Source organism: Azolla caroliniana, unplaced genomic scaffold (assembly GCF_043228905.1).
Source record: "Azolla caroliniana isolate FFs.n. ecotype wild unplaced genomic scaffold, voAzoCaro1.0.p SCAF_14, whole genome shotgun sequence".
Classification (NCBI taxonomy): Eukaryota; Viridiplantae; Streptophyta; class Polypodiopsida; order Salviniales; family Salviniaceae; genus Azolla; species Azolla caroliniana.
Genome location: NW_028230449.1, coordinates 14,820,554 through 14,844,243, shown reverse-complemented (window position 1 = coordinate 14,844,243; position 23,690 = coordinate 14,820,554). Strand labels below are relative to the sequence as shown.

The 23,690-nt window shown below is 38.8% G+C and overlaps 1 protein-coding gene across 1 annotated transcript; it reads right to left on the bottom strand.

Moving 5' to 3' along the window:
* Nucleotides 1–6,379: 6,379 nt before the first annotated feature.
* On the bottom strand, nucleotides 6,380–9,555 carry LOC147855545 (uncharacterized). Its single transcript, XM_087330755.1, has 6 exons — nucleotides 9,359–9,555; nucleotides 8,102–8,360; nucleotides 7,905–7,941; nucleotides 7,492–7,597; nucleotides 7,167–7,277; nucleotides 6,380–6,774 (listed from the first exon to the last, which is right to left on the bottom strand). The coding sequence occupies exons 1-6, from the start codon at nucleotides 9,464–9,466 to the stop codon at nucleotides 6,664–6,666; spliced, it is 732 nt and encodes a 243-aa protein (XP_087186881.1). The 5' UTR covers nucleotides 9,467–9,555; the 3' UTR covers nucleotides 6,380–6,663.
* Between the last annotated feature and the right edge of the window lie 14,135 nt (nucleotides 9,556–23,690).

Sequence of the window (23,690 nt, the reverse complement as noted above, 5' to 3'; positions counted from 1 at the left end):
ATGGTATTCCAAACACGGATCTACAGCAGCTTACAGACGCAAAGAGAGGCACAGCAAAGTCTGCAGATCGATTCTTAGCTGTTACTCTTATACCTCCAGTTTCTAGGGTTTGGGATTTTGTTCAGTTTCTAGGGTTTGCGATTTGGTTTAGTTTCTAGGGTTTGAGATTTTGGTTTCACACTTGGCCCATCCAAGGCATCATAGTCAATCCTTCCATCACCCGTCGTGAATATCAGTTCTTAGCTATGGTCTTATACAGTTCTTAGCTATCGTCTTATACTTCCAGTTTCTAAGGTTTGGGATTTAGTTCAGTTTCTAGGGTTTGGGATTTGGTTCAGTTTCTAGGGTTTGGGATTTGGTTCAGTTTCTAGGGTTTGGTATTTTGGTTTCACACTTGGCCCATCGCAAGGCATCATTGTCCATCCTTCCGTCACCCGTCGTGAATATTAGTTCTTAGCTATTGGTCTTATACTTCCAGATTCTAGGGTTTGGGATTTGGTTCGGTTTTTAGGGTTTGGGATTTTGGTTTCACACTTGGCCCATCCAAGGCATCATGGCCAATCCTTCTATCAGTCGTCGTGAATATGGATGATCGTGTGTGTAGGTTCTTATGATACATTCTGTTGGCATTTCAATGGGCACTCACATGTCAGTTTTATATTTATCGTACATTCAGTTGCGTTTCATTGGGTGTGCATAAAAAATACAATACATGTAAGTTTCTGTTGCATTTCAATGGACGCGCATTTCAATGGAATATGCACATCAATTTTTATCATGCATTATGTTGGATTTCAATGGGCACGCATTGAACGCAATACACATAAGTTTCTATCATACATTCTGTTGGATTTCAATGGGCATGCATTGAAAATGCATATACCCATAAGTTTTTTATCATACATTCTATTGGATTTCAATAGGCATGCATTGAAAATGAATATACCCGTAAGTTTTTTATCATATATTTTTTTGCATTCCAATGCGCGTCCGTTGAAAAACACATATGTAGGTTCCTACCGATCAAAAGGAGCTTGTGCTTCCCTGGCATGTGATCCTTTCAACCATGTAAGACTCTTGGACAAGGGAACCCTCATGACTATCCATAATTTCGTTCACACCAATGATTCTACAACACACAAACCCATAGTCCCATGATACAATCGTAATTGTACAAGGCATCTCGATGTTTTATTTTGGAGTATTCATCAATCGTGAAGAATTTTCAAGGAGTAACAACATCCAAGCCATCTCCAACAAGATCACACCTATTTGTTTAAATTGTCCACGAATCTATAACTATGAGAAAATATAATTGAGCTGAACAAGGGAAGTTTTCGCTCCTTTAGAATGATTTGTCTTGTCCATATGTTGTCGTTTGTTGCCTACTTTTGTTTACCTTGGTTTCTACATGTTATGTTTCTTTCCACTATTTGCAATATAGAGCTCAAATTTCATATCAAATAACTCATTTTTAGAGTTGCCATGAAGAGAACATAAAGAGATATGGTGATGGGGTAGATTAGTATCCACATTTGAAGCAATAAGCAAACGTGAAGTTGGGCTATGTAACCATCAATTGGATCCCTTATGCACATCATGAATGGGGCAAGCGACTCATAAATTGGATATCAAATTCAAGACAGATTGGGCAAATGAATCCATTGACCAAGCAAGAGCTATCAATGGAGTTAAATAGTAAATACCCTTCTCCTTATGGCAAGTCTTACTTGCTCCAAAGCTTAAGTTGTGGCTCAAGATGTAAGGACATTTCTCACTTGTGTTGAGCTAGTTGATCATAATGAATATCCTCATTGAGGGAAGAATTGCATGAGTCTAATTCTATATGGAACTCACAACAATTTCCATGTGAACAAGCAAAGAATGTTGGATCCTTTATAAAGGGTTTGCATGGACATATAATAAGAAGTAGATATCAAACATAGAGAATGTGAAGTACATATTGAACATCAAGAATGCTAGATCCTTCAAAGAATATGGTACATGCAATTTTGATTGATGTAGAAGTAGATATAAAACATCATGAATGCAAGATAATTATGAAGGGATTTTGCATGCAACTTCAACCATGTGATAGGCAAGTATTGAAAAGAACGAATAGAGCGAGGAGGAGATATGAACATTGACCAATAATTTGATGTCCAAAGGAAACGCCAGAGGCCAAATAACTGTCGAACAAACATCCATGGCAATATCTTCATTTTATATGTATCTAGAAGAACATATAGAGTATGTGTATCCAATAATTTGGATTCTTTGTCCAACAAAAACATTGGAGGCCAACTAATTGTGGAACAAACGTCCATAGTAATATCTTGATTTTATATGTATCTAGAAGAGCATAGAGAGCATATGTATGTGATGATTTGGATTCTTTGTCCAAAAGGAAATCCCGAAGGCCAATCAATTGTTGAACAAATGTCCATAATACTAATATCTTGATTTTATGTATCTAGAAGAACATCGAGAGTATTATGTATCTATTGACAAGCTTACAAACACACACACACAATTAACCCTAAACAAACTCTCTTAACAAGGTTCTTGAAAAATCCCTTGGACACCCCGAGACATTTGAGCGCTAGAAATCATCTGTCATCAGCGTGTGGATTGTCCAGGGGACACCCTTTAGCCTTCTAGGTCCCCAAGCACAACAATCCGTTTAAGCCCTAGACACAAGAATCCTTTTTAGGCCCCCACCCCAGATTGAAGAATCGTCCGGTCATGGACGCGGATTTTTGTCCGGGATACAATTGTCCTGGTGGAGGCCAGGAGGAGGAGGTCCATGGTCATCCCACCTTTGCAAAGGGAAGAGATCTGAGATACTGATGCTTCTTTTCACATGGCCATAGCTGGTTCCTCTCATGTGTTCATACTGCTCCAGCTTGCCCATCATGGTCTGTTGCATTGACATACCATCATCACTATCACCATCATCGTCATCATGTAGACCACCATTATCATGCACAACCTCTGTCACAGTGTTTGCATACCATCCATACTCATGTTCTTCTTCTCTTCCCTTGAAAGACAAAAGATCTGAGAGATCACAAAGGCTAACAGATTTCTGTGCAAATTTGATGGGGCTCAGCAGCATACCACCATCACCGCTTGTGTGGTGAGAAGTGGTCACATTGATATGGTTATGGCCATGGTGGACATTGAACCTTCCATGATTGCGGCGGCGGCTCCTCGGAGCCATCGAGCTAATAATTTTTCTATTCTTAAGCGCGCTGCCGAGGTCATTGAAGCTCAAAGCCCTTCTTCTGGCCATGGTACTAGGGCCGCAGAAAGTGTTCTTCTTCTGGGAATGGAGACCCTTCTTGTTGATGACATATCCATCCATAATACCATGGGATGGATCCATGGCGGTGCGCTCGAGCTCACGGATCGAGCCGCAATCCGCACCATCATCATCATCATCATCATCATCATCATCATCATCATCATCATCATCATCATCATCATCATCATCATCATCATCATCGCCATCATCATCATCATTATCTTGTTCTTTGGGGGTGCCATGGCAATGAATGGAATTGTGCGGAAAGCGGAGGTGCGAGGATGTGCCTCCACCCGATGACAAGTGATGGACAAGAGCTTCAGCGCCATCGGGGGCGGCGGCTTCATGCAGAGAGCAGCTGCAATGGCGGTGGTAAGGCCGCTCATCCGCAATGCCTCCGCCCCCACATGCCAAGCATGAGGAGAACAGATTGGCACCACCCACTAGCCAGCATGCACCTGAATTGTACGCAGCCGTGCTCGATATATTCATCATCGATCCGATCGAAAAATTTCTTGCTTGTTTTGTTTGTATTGTCTTTCGGGTTTTTTATGATGAATTTCTCCTGTTTTTTAAACCTAAATCTCAGATATGGTGCCTAGCTATGTGAGAGGTGGAGGAGGGTTATTTAAACCTAAATCTCAGATATGGTGCCTAGTTATGTGAGAAGTGGAGATGGAGGAGATGCTCTGTTTCCTGCCTTCATTTTTTATGAATGGGAGAGTGGGTTTTTTCTGCTTTCCTTTCTTAGTAATTTTACCTTCATGCAAAAAGAAGCATGAGTGAGTGAGTGAGTGAGTGAGTGACTATGAACCTCACACTTGGGAGGTAGAAGAAGGGGAAGGAGAAAGGGAAGTGGAGGGGAGAGAAGAGAAGAGCAATCAAAGTCCACAAATGTTTGGTTCCCCATGTGACTCCTCCCATTGGGCTTTCCGAATATGAAACTCGGTATCCCTCCGTGGGAATTTTCGTTGCCCAACTCCACTCCACCCGAAAGTTTCATTTCGCACTTAGATAGATAGATAGATAGATAGATGGACACATAGATGGACAGATGGATAGGCACATAGTTAGATAGATGAATGGATGGACACATAGATAGATAGATAGAGAGAGAGAGAGAGAGAGATGGATAGACCATCTTTTTAATGTCCACGGGAGACTAATTGCGATTAACAATCGGCAATGGTTCGAGAGTGTCAAAACCCAACCGTTTAAAATTTTTGAAACGAACCAAACTGAACCCAACCACGAAACCATTTAAACCAAAACTGTTAAAACCGAACCGTTACAAAAAAATCACAATGTTAAAACCACGATTTTGTGGTTCGGTTTCGGTTTTCAAGTTAGGTCAAAATTCAAAATTTTAAATTTCAATTTTGAAATTTTAAACTTTTTCATTATTTCAAAATTTACATTTTCAAAAATTTAAAGATCGTGTAAAAGAATATTTTTTAAAAATCATCTGGCAACCCTAAACCATCAAACCAAACCGAATTGAACCATTTAACAAAACTCGAATCAAACTGTTTAAACCGTTAAATCACGATTTCGTGGTTTGGTTCAGTTCAAACCGAACCATTGCCGATTGTTAATTGCAATCTATGATCCCCAATCCATCGTAGGGTGTTGCTAAATGGGTGTTCTATTTTCGTCATCACCATGATAGTAGCTTATTTGATTTTACTTCGTACCATGTCGCTTTGTAGACACTTAAATTGTGAGTTCAATTGGTGACACACACAATACATTAGAAGGTCAAAAGGTAGGGGTTTACCGATGCTCTAGTCACATAGTACCAATGCCTATGTGTTTTGGTAACACCGTGTTCTTATTTTATTTGTATAGGGTGGGTGTCACTTAACAACAATGCTTATTGTCTTCTACCCAAAAAAGGCATATGTGAACCTAAAGAAGAGATTGGTTAAGTGTTGCTACATTGCCCTTTAATGTCACCACAAGTATGTAGATCAATGATCTAATGGTTCTTTTTTCATTGTTGAGAATTGTTGGTAGAGCCAATATGGTTGAAGCATATCATGCATCTGAAATTTGTTGCCACACTTGTTTCACAAGCTTATTTCACACAACTTGTGAACCAAATCCTTCTCACGGTTCAAATATGTATTCGTCATTGTTGCAATCAACTAAATGTTCTTGAGAGTGAACTTGTGGTTAGCACCCTAATTTGATGGGCCTTTGTATTATGCCCACAAATGCATATACTCTTACTTTGACTATAGGACAAGCACCTTGAAGTGGTGTATCTTGAGATACATGGATTTTCAAATACGTTCTTCTTTGCATACTTATACCAAATTGTGTAATTCTATAAGTGGTGTTAAATTAGAGATTTAAGGGTAACAATGCTTAATCTATTTGAAGTAGAGCTACGATCTCACCTTTCCTAAGGTTGTATCATGTGTTTGGTATAAAATGGAGAGTTTGCAATGTAAAAGTATGCATGTCAAATGTGTTCTTATCAAGGTGATACATGTAGGACAACACAAACGAAGTTTCACCATGTGCTTTTGCTAACATTGTACAATTCTTCTAGATGTCAATAATGTAGGACTACTTCACCCATTCGTTTATATCTGTATGTATATGGTTTACAATCTATCACCTATTCGTTTATATCTGTATATGGAAAACAACCCATTGAAACTTCACCTATTTTAGTTGACATTGACACGTGATTCCCTTGCCATTTGAGCTTATTTAGTTTCAAGCTTTTCAATCATTCCACATTCCTAAACAAAGACGTATATCATATATTGGCAAAACTAGATAGAGAAACTCAATGCGAATGGACATTGGTAGACATATAAGTAGATTTTCATATACTACGTTGGCTATATACATAATCTTATTAATTGTGATTAGTAAATTTCCTAAAACTAAAATGTAAAATAAATCCCTTGGTCTATGATAAGCCTTTTCTTCTTAAGATTCAATACTTGTCCAAGAAAAATTACAAACATGGGGCTTTTTATCTGTGTAACTAGTGGATGGACACCATTGACCAATGAACATCAATAGGATCAATCGAAGGTCCTATTTTTACATGTATGCAAAAATGCTATCACATTTTATTATTCCAATTTAGAAAGAAAATTTGAGCACCAAACATCAGTTACATTGTGTGCTTCATTGGATGGAATTACATAGCCTCATTTTTTCACTAGGATATGACTCGAGGTACGAAGCAACACATAAACCTTTGGATGGCATTACTCTAAATATATTTACATTCATCTAAGTGAATGCAACAACTTTAATGCGAAATACTTGGATCCAAGTGTTTAATAAGCCTTCGACATTATATATATATAGTTAGATGGAAAGATTGATGCTCATTTTACAGGTTTGAGTGGCATCTCTCCTCCATATATATCAGGAAGTTGTGAAATGTCGATTTCTTTCAATAAAGTGGTGGTCAAATGTTTATCTTCAACAAAGATAAACTGCGAAAAACGGATAAATTTCATTATCAATAAGCAATTTCCCAGCCTTTCTCTCTACCTACCTACCTATCTATGTATACATAAGCATTGAAAAAAAGGCCATATATCCGCAAAACATCATGATGTGAAGAATCATTCACCTTCTCTTTTACAACTGGATCAATGAAGGGGTATACTATCTTCCAAATTCCCCAGAACAAGTAAGTAACATGTACCATGAAGTATTTGGCAAGCCTTTCGGAATAAATTCATTATCAATAAACAATTTCCTTCCCTCCCTCCCTCCCTCGCTATCTATCTATCTATCTATCTACCTACCTACCTATATATACAGAAGCATTTAAAAAAAGGTTATATATCCGCAAAACATCATGATATGAAGAATCATTCACCTTCTCTTTTACAACTGGATCGATGAATGGGTATATTATCTTCCAAATTCCCCAAAACAAGTAAGGAACATGTACCATGAAGTATTTGGCAAGCCTTTCGGGATAGTGATCCTAGGAAAATTGTCGCAAAAAATGTCAGAACGTTTTGGAAAACAACCAACAATTAGAAAACTAAGAAGGGATTTATGTATTTACTTAATTTTGTATTTCATTCATGATTTGATCACAATAATATGTATGCATTTAATGTAGGTGTATATATGCATGCATGTATGAATATATGTAATGTATGTGTGTATGCATAATGTATGTATGTATAATGTACCTGTAGTATTTCAAGGAGAGAAAGATATCCTTTTAGATCCAAGTTCTTGTAGGACCAACCTTGCAAATCTGCTATGATCACAAATTTCTCATGCTCTCCAGTCAGGCTGTGGCATTCCCCAATCCCCCCCCCCCCACCCAAAAAAAAGAAAAGAAATCATTATTACCTCGTTAAACACAACAAATTGGATTGTTAAAGGGTTAAATCAAAATCTCATTTTATTTGATAAAAAATGTAGAAAGCATCTATGTGCATTTGTATGCATGTATCTGTTGTATATATGCAGATATAACGCCAATATGTATACATATATCATATAGATGTGTGCATGTACATATATATGAATGAATGTATTTATTTGTGTGTGTGTGTGTGTGTGTGTGTGTGTATGTGTTATATACAAATCTATCTACCTTGCCAAACCTTTGTCAAATCCATATACAGCAAAACCTGAAAATATGCACCATCACCAAACTCATCAAAGTTACATATGTTTCATATTCTCTTCTAAGTCCACTAAACAAATAAGTACAGTATTGAGAGTGTGCTTAAATGTGTATATATAATTTCCTTGCAGTAAAGCTAACGCTAAACGCGTGTCAATTCATACGTTTGAGCTCCTCTAGGTCTCGATTGTAGGCATGATGTCTATTGGCAAGGATCACACCGACGGGACGCCCTGCCTTATCAAACCCTTGGATGCATAACTTCTCCTTCTTCACCTCATTCTGCACATCCGATGGATCGATGGATCCATTTGGCACGAATTCACGCCTCCATTTCAGATGCTGGAGTAAGAATTTGTGAGCTTTGTCAATGTTGAACGATCGGGCCCGAAGGAATCGCCGCAGCATTGCATCATCAACAGCCTGGAATCAAACAAATCAATGACAATATGGTTGGTACAAATGAAATGATTCGAAATGAAATCCGTCTTAGCAAACATATGATCCGAAGAGATAAAAAGAAGCAATTTAACAGATAGAATGAGGCAATTGTGACATACATGATCTACACATGCAAGAATGATGCGATGATACACATGATAGAAGGAAGCCACTCGTGGCATTTGCATGAATCTAATGGAAATGATGCAATGCGAGGAATCCATCCTATCATATCCATGATGCCACATGATAGAATTTTATGTTTAGTAACACTTTTATTACTAGTGGGAAACCTCAAAGTGAGGTGAAAACCCACAAAGAATAAAGAGAAGTATACAAGTGTCGATCAGACACTAAAGAGCTTAGAAGCACTCAAAGTAAAGAGCGTAAATTTGCATTGTGATGTCTCTAAGTTGCAGACAATCAAACAGAGATTTCCTGAGGGATTGCTAACTTCATGATAGGTGAAGCATAGATTGATGCAATAATATCCACATGGTACATAGATTGAATGAATCCATCATCACATTTAAGTGGTATACCTGCTAGAATGAAGCAATATGGTGGCATCCCTGATACAAAATAATGACAGAAGAATGCAACAATATAGACAACATAATACAGGATTGGATGAAGCCATGATGGCAAAACATGGTACATACTACATATGATGGAATGAAGCAATCATGTCATACATACATTATAGGATGATGCAACAACACCATACATGGTCATAAAATGGCAGCATACATGATACAGTGTTGCGATTGCATGGTGGCATACATGATACAGTTCGATGGAATGTAGCAATTCCAGTGCATAGATGATGGGAATGATGAAATGACATGCATGTGATACATGAATCCATGAAGGCATACACCCTACCCATGAATGTTTACATTGACATGATAGCACACCCTACAGCATCCAACACTCAAAACTGTAAAAAGAAAGGATAATGCAATTAAAAGGAGCCTGACCGATGCTTCTTCTTCGCTAACGCTAGATTGGAGACAAGAACGAAGCAATTGGATGCATCGAGCTTCTTCTTCTTCTTCTTCTCCGGTGATCTGCAGCGTTCGAGCCATGTCCGGGGGGCGGGCGGACGTATGCTCTGAGCTAGATTACACTGCAGGAGGGTTAACTTAGGTTAAACTAAGATCTAGGAACAGGGGCAAATATGGTGCAAGGAGAGGCCTTCCAATTATTGGGTTTTCTTTATATTTGGGTGTTTTCTGCACCAGATGATCGATGCCAATAATTGGCATGAATGAATGGGGTTGGTTGAAAGTAGCCATGGTGTTAGGCAAAAGCTTTAATGGGATTGAGGTAATCTGGAAGATAGAAAAGACCCAATCCTGCATTTGTTTGCACATACATAGGTTCCCTTTCTCCCTCTCTTTTGTCTATTGCTGTTGAAGTGCAAAAATGATTTGAGAATTTATGAGTTTTTATGATCCAATTGCCGTGTAATTGTAATAGTAGTAGTAGTCCTATCACAAAGGTCATCTGCAAGACCAACCCTGTACATACATTAGGCTTTTCTTTACTTTACTTTTTTCCCCTTCTTCTTGTGATTCTTCCCCCTTTTTCTCTTTTTGTGTTTTGTTTTGTTGTTAGGAACTTGGAAGTGCAAAATTCAAATGATTTGAGAATTCATGAGTTTTTTAGGACCCAATTATCATGTAGTAATAGTAGTAGTAGTAGTAGTAGTCACTAGTAATAGTGGGGCTCCTACCACAAAGAAATTTGTTGCCTCCTTTTTGGTTTGGAAGTGCAAATGATTTGAGAATTCATTAGTCCTTTTAGGACCCAATTGTCATGTAGTAGTAGTAGTAGTCACTAGTAATAGTAGGACTCCTACCACAAAGACATTTTTGTTGCTTCCTTTTTGGTATGTCAATTGTGTCCATGTCGTCAATCACCTCTCTCTCTCTCTCTCTCTCTCTCTCTCGTGTTTGCGCGTGTCAACACCTTGTCACCTTTTCAATACGATTGTAGGAATTCTACTAGTAACCATGGGCCAATGTCCCCCTATTCCCCCCAATCACCAATACCACGTAGATATCGACCTTGACATTTTAACTGTCAACCAGATAGAAAAGAAAAGAAAAGAACTCCACCTTTTTGCTCCATTCGATTTCGGTATTGCGCGCAAACAATTTCAATGTCTACTATGCCTTGCCCAGCTTGCTTTAGCCAATTTATTAGCACCCGCCTTTTAGGTAATCCGTATAGTTTTCCCAACAACATTAGCTCTCCACTCGCAATTGCACCACATGTCTTTTAACTCTTATAACCAATTGCGTTTCAACATGTTGTATATTGCCTCTGCTTGAGAGTTTTGGGGATACACCAATTGATGTCATTGTCATAAAAGCCTTTCCTTTGGCATCACATTTTTACTTGTATAGTAGTGTGCCCTCAAATTGACTTATTATCTGTATCTTTTCATCCTCACCCTTGTTCGGTGGGAAACATAACAATGTCCATGGTGTCAAGCCATTTCACAATGAAACCCACAATGTCAACGTTGAAATAGTCAAAATTTAGAAGGAACAAACTACTTGTGTGCATTATCGCAAACTAATTTGGTAAGGAGATTTGATCATGAATGCAACATTAAACACATTGTATGACAATTTAAAGATTGCCTAGGATTTGGGTCACTACTTGCTTAATCAATGGACGAAAAGGAGGTCAAACATACTGATATCCATAGTCTAGGATATTGCAGTAAATCAACCATCTTTGGAAATGGCCATGATTCAAAGGATAAGCTTTAAACTAAAGTGATTGCGTAGGTGTATTTGTTATAAATTCACATAACCTACACAAAGTTGTACTTAACATAATTTTTGGCGGTGTATGAACTTAAAAACTTCCATTATTCAAGATAATATTAAATAAAATGCAACACACCCACACATAGAGACTCGTCGTCCCCTAGACTGATAATGAGTTGATCTTGGTTCATATTCATTGAAGCATGTCAAGATGACATTGATGCTCCCAGCCTAAGATTGTTGAAATATTGACATTAACTTAATTTCAGAGAGAAAAGAAGATGTCTCTCTAAATTGCTAACATGTGAATGAGCTCCATTTGGCATTGACTCCTACAAATTAAGAAGAATAACTAAACATGTGGTTACTCTTATGGAGCATGTGGAGAAGAGAATATCCTTAACTATTCTATTAGAGTATCTTAATGAATCCTAAACTTACCAATTTTTTATTCCCTTTGATATTAGAAGTTTTGATATCCAATACTTATTGTGGGGCCTAAATACTCATTAGCACCACTATTTAGTGTGCATAGTTATAATAATAACCAAATAAATTTAAATCATCACTACAAAGTAGCCAAACCTTACCTAGGTAGTTACGTGAAAAGCTGCAATTTATAAAGGTATAACCCATGGGCCATAATGCATTGGTGAGATCATTCATACACTCCAAATGAATGCATATGAATTGAGTCACAATCTTTCAATGTCCTCTCATCTACATTGACTTGCAATATTAGACCTTTAAAGGGCAATGCTACTGTTTTCATGCATAGCATTGTGGCAATCATAGTAATGGCAAAGCTAAAAGTCATTCATTAGGATCAAACTAGTAATGTGCATCATATCAATAAAAAATCATGAAGAGTTTTAACACAAAAACAACATTTTATCACCACACTATCATGCTATATATAATTAAATATAAATATTTCCCTCGTATTCGTTTATTATTGTCATTGATTATTGATCATCCCTTTGATACCAATTTATTGAACTCCATATTCTTTATCATTCCTTTGAAGAGGAAGAAGTGTGCACAATTGGGGTTATCATGATTCTTTTGATGTTGTTGCATACTTAATAACTATGAACAACTGAATGACCTCAAATATTTTTTTGTTGGTTTTGCTTTGTTTCCACTTTGATGGCTCACACTTTTGAGAAACATTGGTTGATGTGGCAAATCTGGGGTGGATTTTCTTTCCCAAGCTCTTTATCCTTGGCAATTTATTAGGTCTTGACACATGAATGGTCATTTGTAGCAAATATAAGTTTAGAAAGGTGCAAACTCTATAATAGAACTTACAAAATAACCAAGAAGAAAACTCATGATAACAACATTGGTGTTGTGATGGTTTTGTCATACACTTGTGAACAAGCATTAGGCCTCTAATTGATAGTGGAGGGCAATGGATAGGAGTGGTCGTTGGTGGTAGTGAAATGATAGAAGTATAGATATGAACATAAAACAACCTAAAAACACAAAAGAATAGAAAAGGAACTTGGGTTATACAAAAGAAACCAAAGCTTTAAGTTCCGGATGAGATAGGATCATGGTCAACAAATGAGGTCCCATATGTTAGAGCCTAGGATCATAGACACCAAATGAGGTCCCATATGATTGGATGCCATTTAACATTCTTGTTTTAGGTTGAATTATATACATGCATATAATTTTACCCTCATCTAAGTCTTAGAAAAAAACCAATCAGTACTTACAATGCTTCTATAATATAGATGTACACATTCATTTTGTTTATTTAAAAGGTTTGGCTTCTGACTTTAACCCTAGTTACTTACTACTTTTTCCAAATGATCACCGAAGGAGGTGCTTTTATAGGTATTCTCATGCTAGGAGACATGACAATTACTACTTCATCAGTAGTTATAATGTTTACGAGGCTCAAAATTTCCTTATGTTTATTTACAAAGGATTGTCTCATTACTTCAGCCATACAATTACCACTTTATCAATACTTAGAATGCTCCATAATGTGGTGTGCATGTGTTCCTTTGTGCCATCCTTTTAGCACACCCTTTTTAGCACGCATGTAGCTAAGCCAACCCAAATGGTTACCTTTGTATCGACTATAAATTGAGCAAGAAGTAAAAAGCTAAGTAGGGTAGTTTTGATCTCTTTATGTGCATTTCACATATTGGTGGAGATGCGGGGTAAAATTTTAGCTGATAACCCTCCCCTCATTCATGGTGTCCCAACTCCCTCTTGTTGCCTCTGAAGCCGATACCCTTATGCAGCCCGAGTTCCCACAACCTCATGAGCGGCCACGCCACTTCCAAATGGAACAACTCTTGCAAGTCCTCTCCAATGCTATGCTTCAAATCAGTTCTTGAAACCGACCTTTGGGGTGTTGATGGAAGAGCCAGTCCCCCACGTCCAAGCATCCGCCTCTTCCGTTTCGCAGGTCTTCACAGCTCTTGCCACCGTCAATCACTTCACCCACACTATTGTGTTAGACTCGGATAGTAGTAGATTGATCTCCATCTGCCAATTGTTAGCTCGTTTTCCGTCACTAGCCACGCCCAACTATTATCTGATCAGGGCCGCTAGTTCCATGAGGATGTCCTCAAAACACCGTTGCAGCTAAACTAAGTGTCCAATAGGTGTTTCCTTAGACAAATGGCCTCACCGAACGCCTCTTGACAAGACCTTCAAGCAGGAGATTGTCGCACAAATCAGCCCTTCTCGAGCACTCTATGAGCACGACCCTCGCCTCCCACCAGAATCGTCCATTCCAACCAACATGGATAGTGCCACTTGGGGACACTATCTCCAACAGATGCTCCCCCTCCTTGGACAAGCTAGCTCTCGAAACTGACAAGTCGCACAAAAGCGCCAGAAGCGGCACTACGACGTGGGTCAAATTACCCCAACGTATGCTAATGGAGCCAAAGTCCTTGTTTACTTCCCAGTCCAATGACACGGTCTCAGCGAATCCCTCATGCACTGATGGATTGGTCCGTTCACCGTAGTTCGTGCCATCAAATCCACTACGTACTTGCTCCGACGTGATTCCAACGGCTGATTCACCTCCGCCCATGTTGCCCGCATCATGCCCTATGCCACCCTAGGCCCATCTTCTGACCCCCGTCCTTTCCCATGTTGTCATTGTTTCTCTCAGGGGGGAAATGTGGTGTGCATGTGTTCCTTTGTGCCACCCTTTTAGCAGACCCTTTTTAGCACACATGTAGCTAAGCCAACCCAAATGGGTACCTTTGTATCAACTATAAATTGAGCAAGAAGTAAGAAGCTAAGTAGGCTACTTTTGATCTCTTTATGTGCATTTCACAATAATACAAAGGTATAGGTTTAAAACCCATTCCTTATGTTTATTTATAACAATTTGGTTTCTAATGATCACCAAATAAGGTGTGTTAATACATTGCTACTACTATGCTAGGAGACGTAATCCGTCTATGACTATCTAATATCTATATGAAAACATTGTACCATGTGAATGGTTTTATTCACTTTGAATTCCACCAAATACCTATAGTTATTACCTATAAGTGGTTACAATGCTTCATACCATAAAGATGTGGGGCTCATAACTAGTTCTTAGTGTTTATTTACAATTATTTGCCTCCCCTAGTTTTATATTTTCCTTTCTTGTATAGTTGATGAAATTGATGAGTATGCTTGGTTTAGAGGTGGTTCACATTGTATGCTATGACACTGACGACCTTCTACCACATCCCATCAATAGGATTAAAGTGCTCATAGTATACATAACACCCCTCATTTCTCCATACAAGCACTTTTGTACTTGTGATAATTCCTCACCATGGTGTGTATGTTATTTTAGTACATAGATGATAAAAAATTTCAATAGACTCTTGGATCACTTTGCATTAACCAATGTGATACCTATAATGATTGTGTTGTTGATCTTGTTAGTGATTTTGTTTATCAAGGTTTGCTACTAGATCTGCATTGTCAACTTGTGCAAACATTACAATGATGGCAAGGAGTTCTCAACACTGTAAACTAGCCCACACAATATTGGGATTCAAAAGATCATACAACAAGTTGCGAGCTTACAAAAGTAGCAATAGTATTGGGTTTGTAACTTTTTTGCATTTACATCACATACTTAGCAAGAAAGCCCTAGAAATATTTAACAATGAGTTCAATAATTACTTGAATTGGACCAAGATAATGTTTAATATATTTTTTTATTAGAGAACATTATTATAGATTGGCTTGAAACTTGTCAATCCATGGCTCGATCAAATATGTCTTGTCACACTAAACCAACAACCTTGAATGATTGTAATATGTCGAGAACTTTGTATTTAAACCTTCATATATTTATGGAGAGTTTATCAATTATTACCTCTTTGATATGTTGACAATTTATATGCTTTATTCACTGGTTCGGCTCATAACATGAAGACTTCATGTGGACTACATAGGGAACACTTCAACTTTCCATACTTAATATCTTCAAGGATAAAAAATGACTATTGGCGACTATTGGCGAGAAAAAAACACATAAGAAGAGACATGAAGCAATAACTTTATGCATATTGATATAATTAAATCTAGGTTAATGAATACATCACGAATTATTTTTAAATCAAGCAATATATGTTTCAGATACGAGAACCATGGGGGAATGACCAAGATGATCAACAAAAAACCATTGCATATTGAAGTTTTTTTTTTTTTCCGTGAAAAAATTGCTTCCCATTAGTTAGGTGAATTGCATATACAAGTCAAGCAATGTACAATTTATGTATATATAGATACTCTACTATTTACCATGGGGGAATGACCAAGATGATCAACAAAAAACCATTGCATATTGAAGTTTTTTTTTTTTCCGTGAAAAAATTGCTTCCCATTAGTTAGGTGAATTGCATATACAAGTCAAGCAATGTACAATTTATGTATATATAGATGCTCTACTATTTACAGGTTGCCTTCATATATATTTGACTATCGTTGTTTGACACCTTAGATAAAAAAAGGTGGGGCAATCACTGTCCACCTAATAGCAAACGACTGCTTGACAAAACCTGTTATTTTTCAACTGTAAGCATCAAGACACAACTAGCAAGCTTCTAAACACAACTAGACATTGATATCATTGAAAGCAATATGGGTGATTTGTTGGCCATTGGGGTAGAGTGAGGAGGTTGGAAGCAACATTTTGGACGTCTTGACGTGAAGTCCACCAATGGTGTGGTTTCCTAGAGTGAGATAAATTTTTCTCGTGCCAACTCTTGAGACTCTGAATCTCCCTATTGGTTTTCGAATTGTGCATGCAAGGAAACCACTAGATCAGTTCATATAGTTGTGATGACATTTGTAATTGTGTGTGTTTCCCAAGTGTATATCCAAATGTTCCACATATCGATTGATGCCCCAATTGACCATGCTTTCTGTAGATTTCGTGATCCCCGAATTTGCATACATCCAATAATTGGGCAATAATTGTCCATGTCCACTGTGTTCTGTGCATTATGAGGGCTAAGGAGGAGTCCTGCGCTCCACACATCCATGCATTCTTTTGTAGAGACCACCATATAACATAACCAAATGAAATCAAGCCTTCCATACCACATGCCATCAGAACACGTATAATTCTTTCCCAAATCATATTTGTGTACATGCATGATCACAAGCAATGTTCAATTGATTTTGAATCGTAGTTGTAGCCTTACAGACACAAGCTTTGCCTCTTTGTTCTAGCCATTTACCAACCAGGAGGGCTTTATGGCTGATAAACTAGAAAAAGGATTTCATATTTCAAGCACGTCAGTTGCCCACAACTTTCTCCAATAAGCCCGCATACAAGTGTCATCTAAGCCCTCCTCCCTCCATTCACTACCAAGTGCCTCTTTGTGAATTCCATGTTGCTGAATGATATTTCAGCCAATTTTGGTTGTATATTGAAACAATTGTTTGTTTTTTGACCTGTTTTGCTTGCGTTCCATAAACATTTTGAGGGGTATTGCATATTGAAGTATTGATTTAATAGAAATGTGAATAGACAAGGTTTTAGTGACAATCCATCCACCCAGTTGTCATGGTAGCAAAATAAAATACTTCATATTGGTAATGTCGTGTTGTCCATAGTTTATCACAACAAACACATTGACATATTTGATTCTAGTTGAATCTACAAAAGGAAATGCTATGATGATCGTATATACCAATTTACCTTGAATTCATCATAAAAAGTGAAACCATCTATTTAATGGCAGATAATATCTTGCAAGGTATTGCCCACCAACTCTAAGAAAAGACAAAGAGCAATACTTAATGGAGTGACACAAGTTAAGATTGTAGATGCACCGGTAAAGCAAATAACCAACCTCAATCATGAATTTGTACAACCTAAACAACAAGAATTGACTTGCATCATTAATTGAAGGTAAGAGAATATTTTAGATTTATTCTCACCATATTTTTTTTTTTTTCAAAGTAAAGCTACTTTCCCATTAGTTAGGAAGGATTATTACATAGAGTCTATAAGGAGATTTATACACACATCGGGGAGACTTCCTCCGATCAAGCCAAAGAAGATGAGCCACTTACATTGCCTTGCGGCCTAACTTAATGTAAGAAGCTACCTATATCCAAGGCAATGCCCTTCAATGTGGCCTCGTACGAGTCGGCTCTTGGGGCCTACACCGAAAAGAGGGGTCACCATATTGTTTCTAACATACATTTTAGGAAAAGTATCATGGGCCAAAAGTTCATGGCAATTTCTACTTTTACTCATGAGTCATGGTCTTCATAATACAAACCTTCTAAATGTCTAAAATTTTACACTCACACTACGTCATAGACTAAAGATTCTATTAATAACCACATTTCTATACAATGTTGAATCTATGCTTACATGTTTAAATAAAAAATGACAAAAGTCAACTCTGCCCACAATGTTCTCTAATAGGCATGCATACAAGTGTCATATAACCCCTCCACCCTTCATTTACTACCAAGTGCCTGTTTGTGAATTCCTTGTTGCTAAATGATATTTCGGCCAATTTTGGTTGTATATTGAAACAATTGTTATTTTTTACTTGTTCTTCCTGTGTCCCATTAAAATTCTGAGGGGTATTGCACATTGAAGTATTGACTAAATACAAATGTGAATAGACAAGGTTTTAGTGACAATCCATCCATCCAATTGTGTTGGTAGTAAAATAAAATACTTTGTATTGGTTTTGCCACGTTCTCCATAGTTTATCACAACAAACACATTGAGATATTTGATTCTAGTTGAATCTATAAAAGGAAATGCTATGATGATTGTATATACCAATTTACCTTGAATTCATCATAAAAAGTGAAACCATCTATTTAATGGCAGATAATATCTTGCAAGGTGTTGTCCACCAACTCCAAGAAAAGACAAAGAGCTTTATTAATGGAGTGACACAAGTTAAGATTGTAGATGCACCCTAAAGCAAATAACCAAGCTCAATCATGAATTTGTACAACCTAAACCACAAGAATTGACTTGCATCATTAATTGAAGGTAAGAGAATATTTTAGATTTATTTTCACCATATTGTTTTCTAACATACATTTTGGGAAAAGTATCATGGGCCAAATGTTCATGGCAATGTCTACTTTTACTCATGGTCTTCATAATACAAACCTTCTAAATTTCTAAACTTTTACATTCACACTACGTTATAGACTAAAGATTCTATTAATAACCACATGTCTATACAACGTTGAATCTATGCTTATATGTTGTTGCACGAGTGAAATACTAACCTTAGGTACATGTGAGAAGCAAAGTGTTGAGCCACACATTTTTTATTCGTTTCATCAAAGTGCTTGAATTTCCCTTTTCAAAATGAATTCCAAGGCAAACTATTCAAACAATTACCGTTATTTTTTGTGTTCATTATACTTTGATTTTATTTCACATCCATTGAATCTATATAGCGAAATGTTTAAATCAAGGACGACAAATGACATATGAATAGGGTGCAATGTATATTTTTCACCAAATGTCGGTGAAACACAAGTCACATTCCAAAGATATCCTTTTATGGATAATGTCCCCAACCATTATTGAGATATCAAGGAGCGAGCACCAAATATTTGGGTTTCCAAATTGGTTTCAACATACCGCCGAAGACTATGATTGCACCAGTTATCCATTCCATTCGACAAAAGTTGATACATTGGAGTTCGAAAAAACTGTCGCTAGCGGGTCACATCATAGTGGTAAAGCAGGTACTACTCGCAACAACATGGTACAGTCTATCATGTTGGACAATCTCCAAGGAAAGTATACATCAAATTCAACGACTGGTACACAACTACATTTGGTATGGTAAGGAAGATCATGTAACTTGCGCCAAGGTGGCGTGGTGTATACTCACAACACCTAAGTTGAGAGGGGGATTGGGTCTTATTGATCCCCTCTCACAATCAAAAGTCTTACTTGCCAAATTTGTGGTGCGAGAACTCCAACCGGGAAATGACTGTTGGAAAATGCTACTGTGATTACGTTTCGCTTACTTTATGCCACGAAAAGGGGTCAATTGAGCCCCCCAAACAGGATGGATTCTAAACATGAATCTCAAACCTAGTTTCTCCTGCACTATTACACTTGAGAAGATCGAAGATTTTACACTTGAGAAGAAGAATAAGAAGAGTATTATATTATTGTTGATGATGATGGTGATGATCTCCAAATTGACCCCCCCTTACACAAGACCAACTAGCGGCTTTTATAGGTCTCTCCATGCTTGTGACATGCACAAAACCATGGGCTAAAACCATGTTTTTGTGCACACGGTTTTGCTTATGTCAGGCACAAAACCATGGGCTTAAAACCATGGTTTTGTGCACATGTTTTTGTATATTTGTTTCCTATGAAATACTGAATATCATAAGAAAATATACAAAATGTAAATCACTTAGTAGTAGCTTTAGTGGTAAGCTAATTGCTTCCTATCTTGGAGGTGCAAGGTTCAAATCTTACTTGCATCCCTCTTTACGCACTCAATGCCATTAGGCCCTAGGATTATTTATTATTGATTTATTTTCATTTTTACAAGTATTTGTGTAATGTGCGTGGAACCACACTTTTTCACTTTTTCTCCCACTAGACGTGCAACATTACAACATCCACCCCCACCAAACCGCACATCCTCCGGTATGTGCCAAGAAGAAAAGAGTGATGTGGCGGGGTCAAAGGTGGTTGGTCTTTGATTTCCTCCTTTCTTGCGCCTCGCCCGTACCATCTTTTTGTTGTCTACTTCGAACATGACTCTTGTTTCTACCCAAACTACCGTTGCCATCTGATCCACCATATCATTTGCTCACGTTTTTTATTGCCATGTCTGGTTGTCATGGCTCCCTTTGCTCCTCCCGAGCATAACGCTTCATGCCTTGTGCATGTGCCACCTTCATCTTGGCCATCTCCTTGGTCACCTAACTTTCTTTTATCATCATTTCTCGTCTCATGCTTGCCTTTCCTTATGCTCACCAGCCTCGATCGGGTGTCGCAGCTCATCTGCTTCGACCTCCAGCTAGGTCGGCTCAACTTCTGTTTGGATTGGTCTCGATCAATTAGCTTTTGGCTTGGTTGGCCTTTGTCTGGATTTGCATTCGATCGAATCGGACTCAGACGATCGACTTTCGTCCGGGTCAGTTTCCATCCGGTTTTCGGTTGGGTCAGGCCTGGTTGATCAACTCTCGTTCGGGTCGGAATACCAACCGCGTCATCTTCCATCCGGATTGTATTCCGGTTCTTCCTTTCTTGCCGCTCTTTGGCTCTTCATCGAACTCTATTGTAGCTTTGTTTTTGGCGTCCTTGTTGGCCACCGTTCATCCGTATGTGCCGGCTTCGACCCTCATCTCCTCGCTGCCACCTTACATCTCTCCAGTCTTATGTTGGCTCTCGGGCACAACTGCCGAAGTATCCGGAACCGGTGTGGAGGGATCCCTTCCTCTGTGGCCATCCTCCTCATCGCCGTTTCGATCCTTCGATTTCCTGCCGCCACCTTCCGCCTCTCCAGTCTCACATTGACACTTGGGCACAACTGCCGAAGTCTCAAGAACAATTGTGGGGAGAACCTCGGCACCATCGGTCACCTTCTTCTCATCCATAGCCATCTTTCACTCAACGTTCTTATTTGCATTGTCTTCAATATTTGCTTCCCCACCACTTTCCGTCTCTTGGGTCTCATGTTGCCTCTCAGACGCAACGGCCCAAGTCTCTAGATCAAGTGTTGGGAAAGTCTTGACATGGTCATCCGCCGTGGACTCTTCTAGAGCCATCTACGACTTGATGTCATTCCTCGTGGCTACCGCCTCAATTACGTCGACCTCACACTCTTTACATCCCTCGATCACGCAAGCTTTGCTCGTGCTTGCACCTTCATCACTCGATATTTCGGACACAACATGTGTTCCGAAATGCTCGTCCACTCTTAAAGTAGCATTTCCCGCTCTCGAGTCTTCGGCCTTTCTCTTGACCATCGTTCCTCCGTAAGTCAAGAAGGTGGCTTGTTTCACACCTTCTCCCGTGGTACTGTCGTAATGAACCTGTGGCTTCGTATTGGTCGCATCATTAGTCTGCATTTCCCGGGAGGTCTTCTCTTCCTCGATCACCAACTGTCTCGGTTTTGGCTCCATTCTAGGCTTCTATTTGGCCTTGACTTGCACCTTTAAACTCTCATATGCCTCCTTTACAAAGGCCTCTATGTTGAGTACCGTCGAACCTTCCATCTTCAAGCTTTCTTCTTTAGGTGGTTGTGTGTAGTCGTATCCCATCCTCCTTTCACCATCCCTCGTGGGTTGTGTTGTTGCTGAAGAGAATCTCATCTTCCTCTTATCAATGAGGCCATACTCTTTCCACTTTTCTCCAATCCTGGGTGAGGCCATTTGCACCATAATCTTCTTCGAGTTTGAGTCCAATGGCCATCCTTTCCCTTCGATCGATCGACTTCACGAACAACAAGACCTTATCCACCCCCACCAATCTTTGTTCATGCTTCGACAGTTGAGAAAAACGACGCTCGAAGTCTAGGAATGCTTGTGTCGCACCTTGGTGGGTCTTCACCGATGCCACCCACTGGTCGAACTCACGTCGACCTCGTCCCTTTGGTCTCTCGTAGCCATATGCCTTCAATAGAGCTTCCGTGAAAGTCACCCACGAATCATGAGCTTCTCGAAGCTCTTTTACCTCTTTGTAGATCGGTTCAGCCACCACCCGACAAAAGTACTCCAACCTCATAGTTTCATTCACACCTCTCGAATCCATCTCGGCATTGTAGGTGTCTAAAATTTTTTGGACTATGCCCCCGTTGAAATAGCTGACTCACTCGACCACGCTTTCGACAACTTGTTGGGCCGCATCTTGTCTTCTCCCTTCTCTCGAATATTCCATTATCATCTTTGACATTGCCTCCATGAGATATTCCTCGTCCATCTTCATCCTCCCTTGTCGCTCTTCACGTCAGGTTCACCAAAAGATGTCGCGAATATGCGTGTGCGTGGATGCTTCGCTTGAGCGGAACCACCGAGGTCTCGGACTGGGGAGGACGTTTGCAAAATTGTCGAAAAGATGACGATGTGTATGTAGGAGTCGAGGAAAAGGAAACACTATTAACTTGAGAAGATCGAATATTTTACACTTGAGAAGAAGATAGATGTCAAGAAGAAGAATAAGAAGAGTATTATATTATTGTTGTTGATGATGGTGATGATCTCCAAATTGACCCCCCCTTACACAAGACTAACTAGTGGCTTTTATAGGTCTCTCCATGCTTGTGACATGCACAAAACCATGGGCTAAAACCATGGTTTTGTGCACACGGTTTTGCTTATGTCATGCACAAAACCATGGGCTTAAAACCATGGTTTTGTGCATACGTTTTTGTATATTTGTTTCCTATGAAATACTAAATATCATAAGAAAATATACAAAATTTGAATCACTTAGTAGTAGCTTTAGTGGTAAGCTAATTGCTTCCTATCTTGGAGGTGCAAGGCTCAAATCTTACTTGCACCCCTCTTTACACACTCAATGCCATTAGGCCCTAGGATTATTTATTATTGATTTATTTTCATTTTTAAAAGTATTTGTGTAATGTGCGTGTATCCACACTTTTTCCCCCACTAGACGTACAACATCAAGACAACGGTTTATGTCACTGCCACTACAAGATCAAGCCAACATCTCCATGGAATTAGGGGCGGATGGACTATGAGATCGGAAATCATTAACGCTCTACTAATTAGGGAAGCTGCTACTAAAAGGATGACAATGGATAAATGGATAGGCTACGAGGAGGAGGGATCTTTGATCTCGAGAGGTAGGGGAAAACTTAACAGGATCGAAGGCTCTGAATTGCGAGACACATAGAATAACGCAATTCGAGTAAACAAAAATTCTTTGTTGACCCGATCCTGCCTTTTAAAAAATGTGAACACGAGGGCTCATTAATCAAAGTCAGAATGTATCACCATCTACCCTTAAATAGAAAATCAAAGTCAGAGAAGGTGGGAATGGGAG

Coding starts and splice junctions, on each gene's coding strand:
- LOC147855545 (XM_087330755.1), bottom strand. CDS start 9,466: ATGGCTCGAACGCTGCAGATCACCGGAGAAGAAGAAGAAGAAGAAGCT. Junction 8,361..9,358: donor TTAGCGAAGAAGAAGCATCG/GTCAGGCTCCTT, acceptor GTTTGATTCCAG/GCTGTTGATGATGCAATGCT. Junction 7,278..7,491: donor CTCTCCTTGAAATACTACAG/GTACATTATACA, acceptor CAATTTTCCTAG/GATCACTATCCCGAAAGGCT.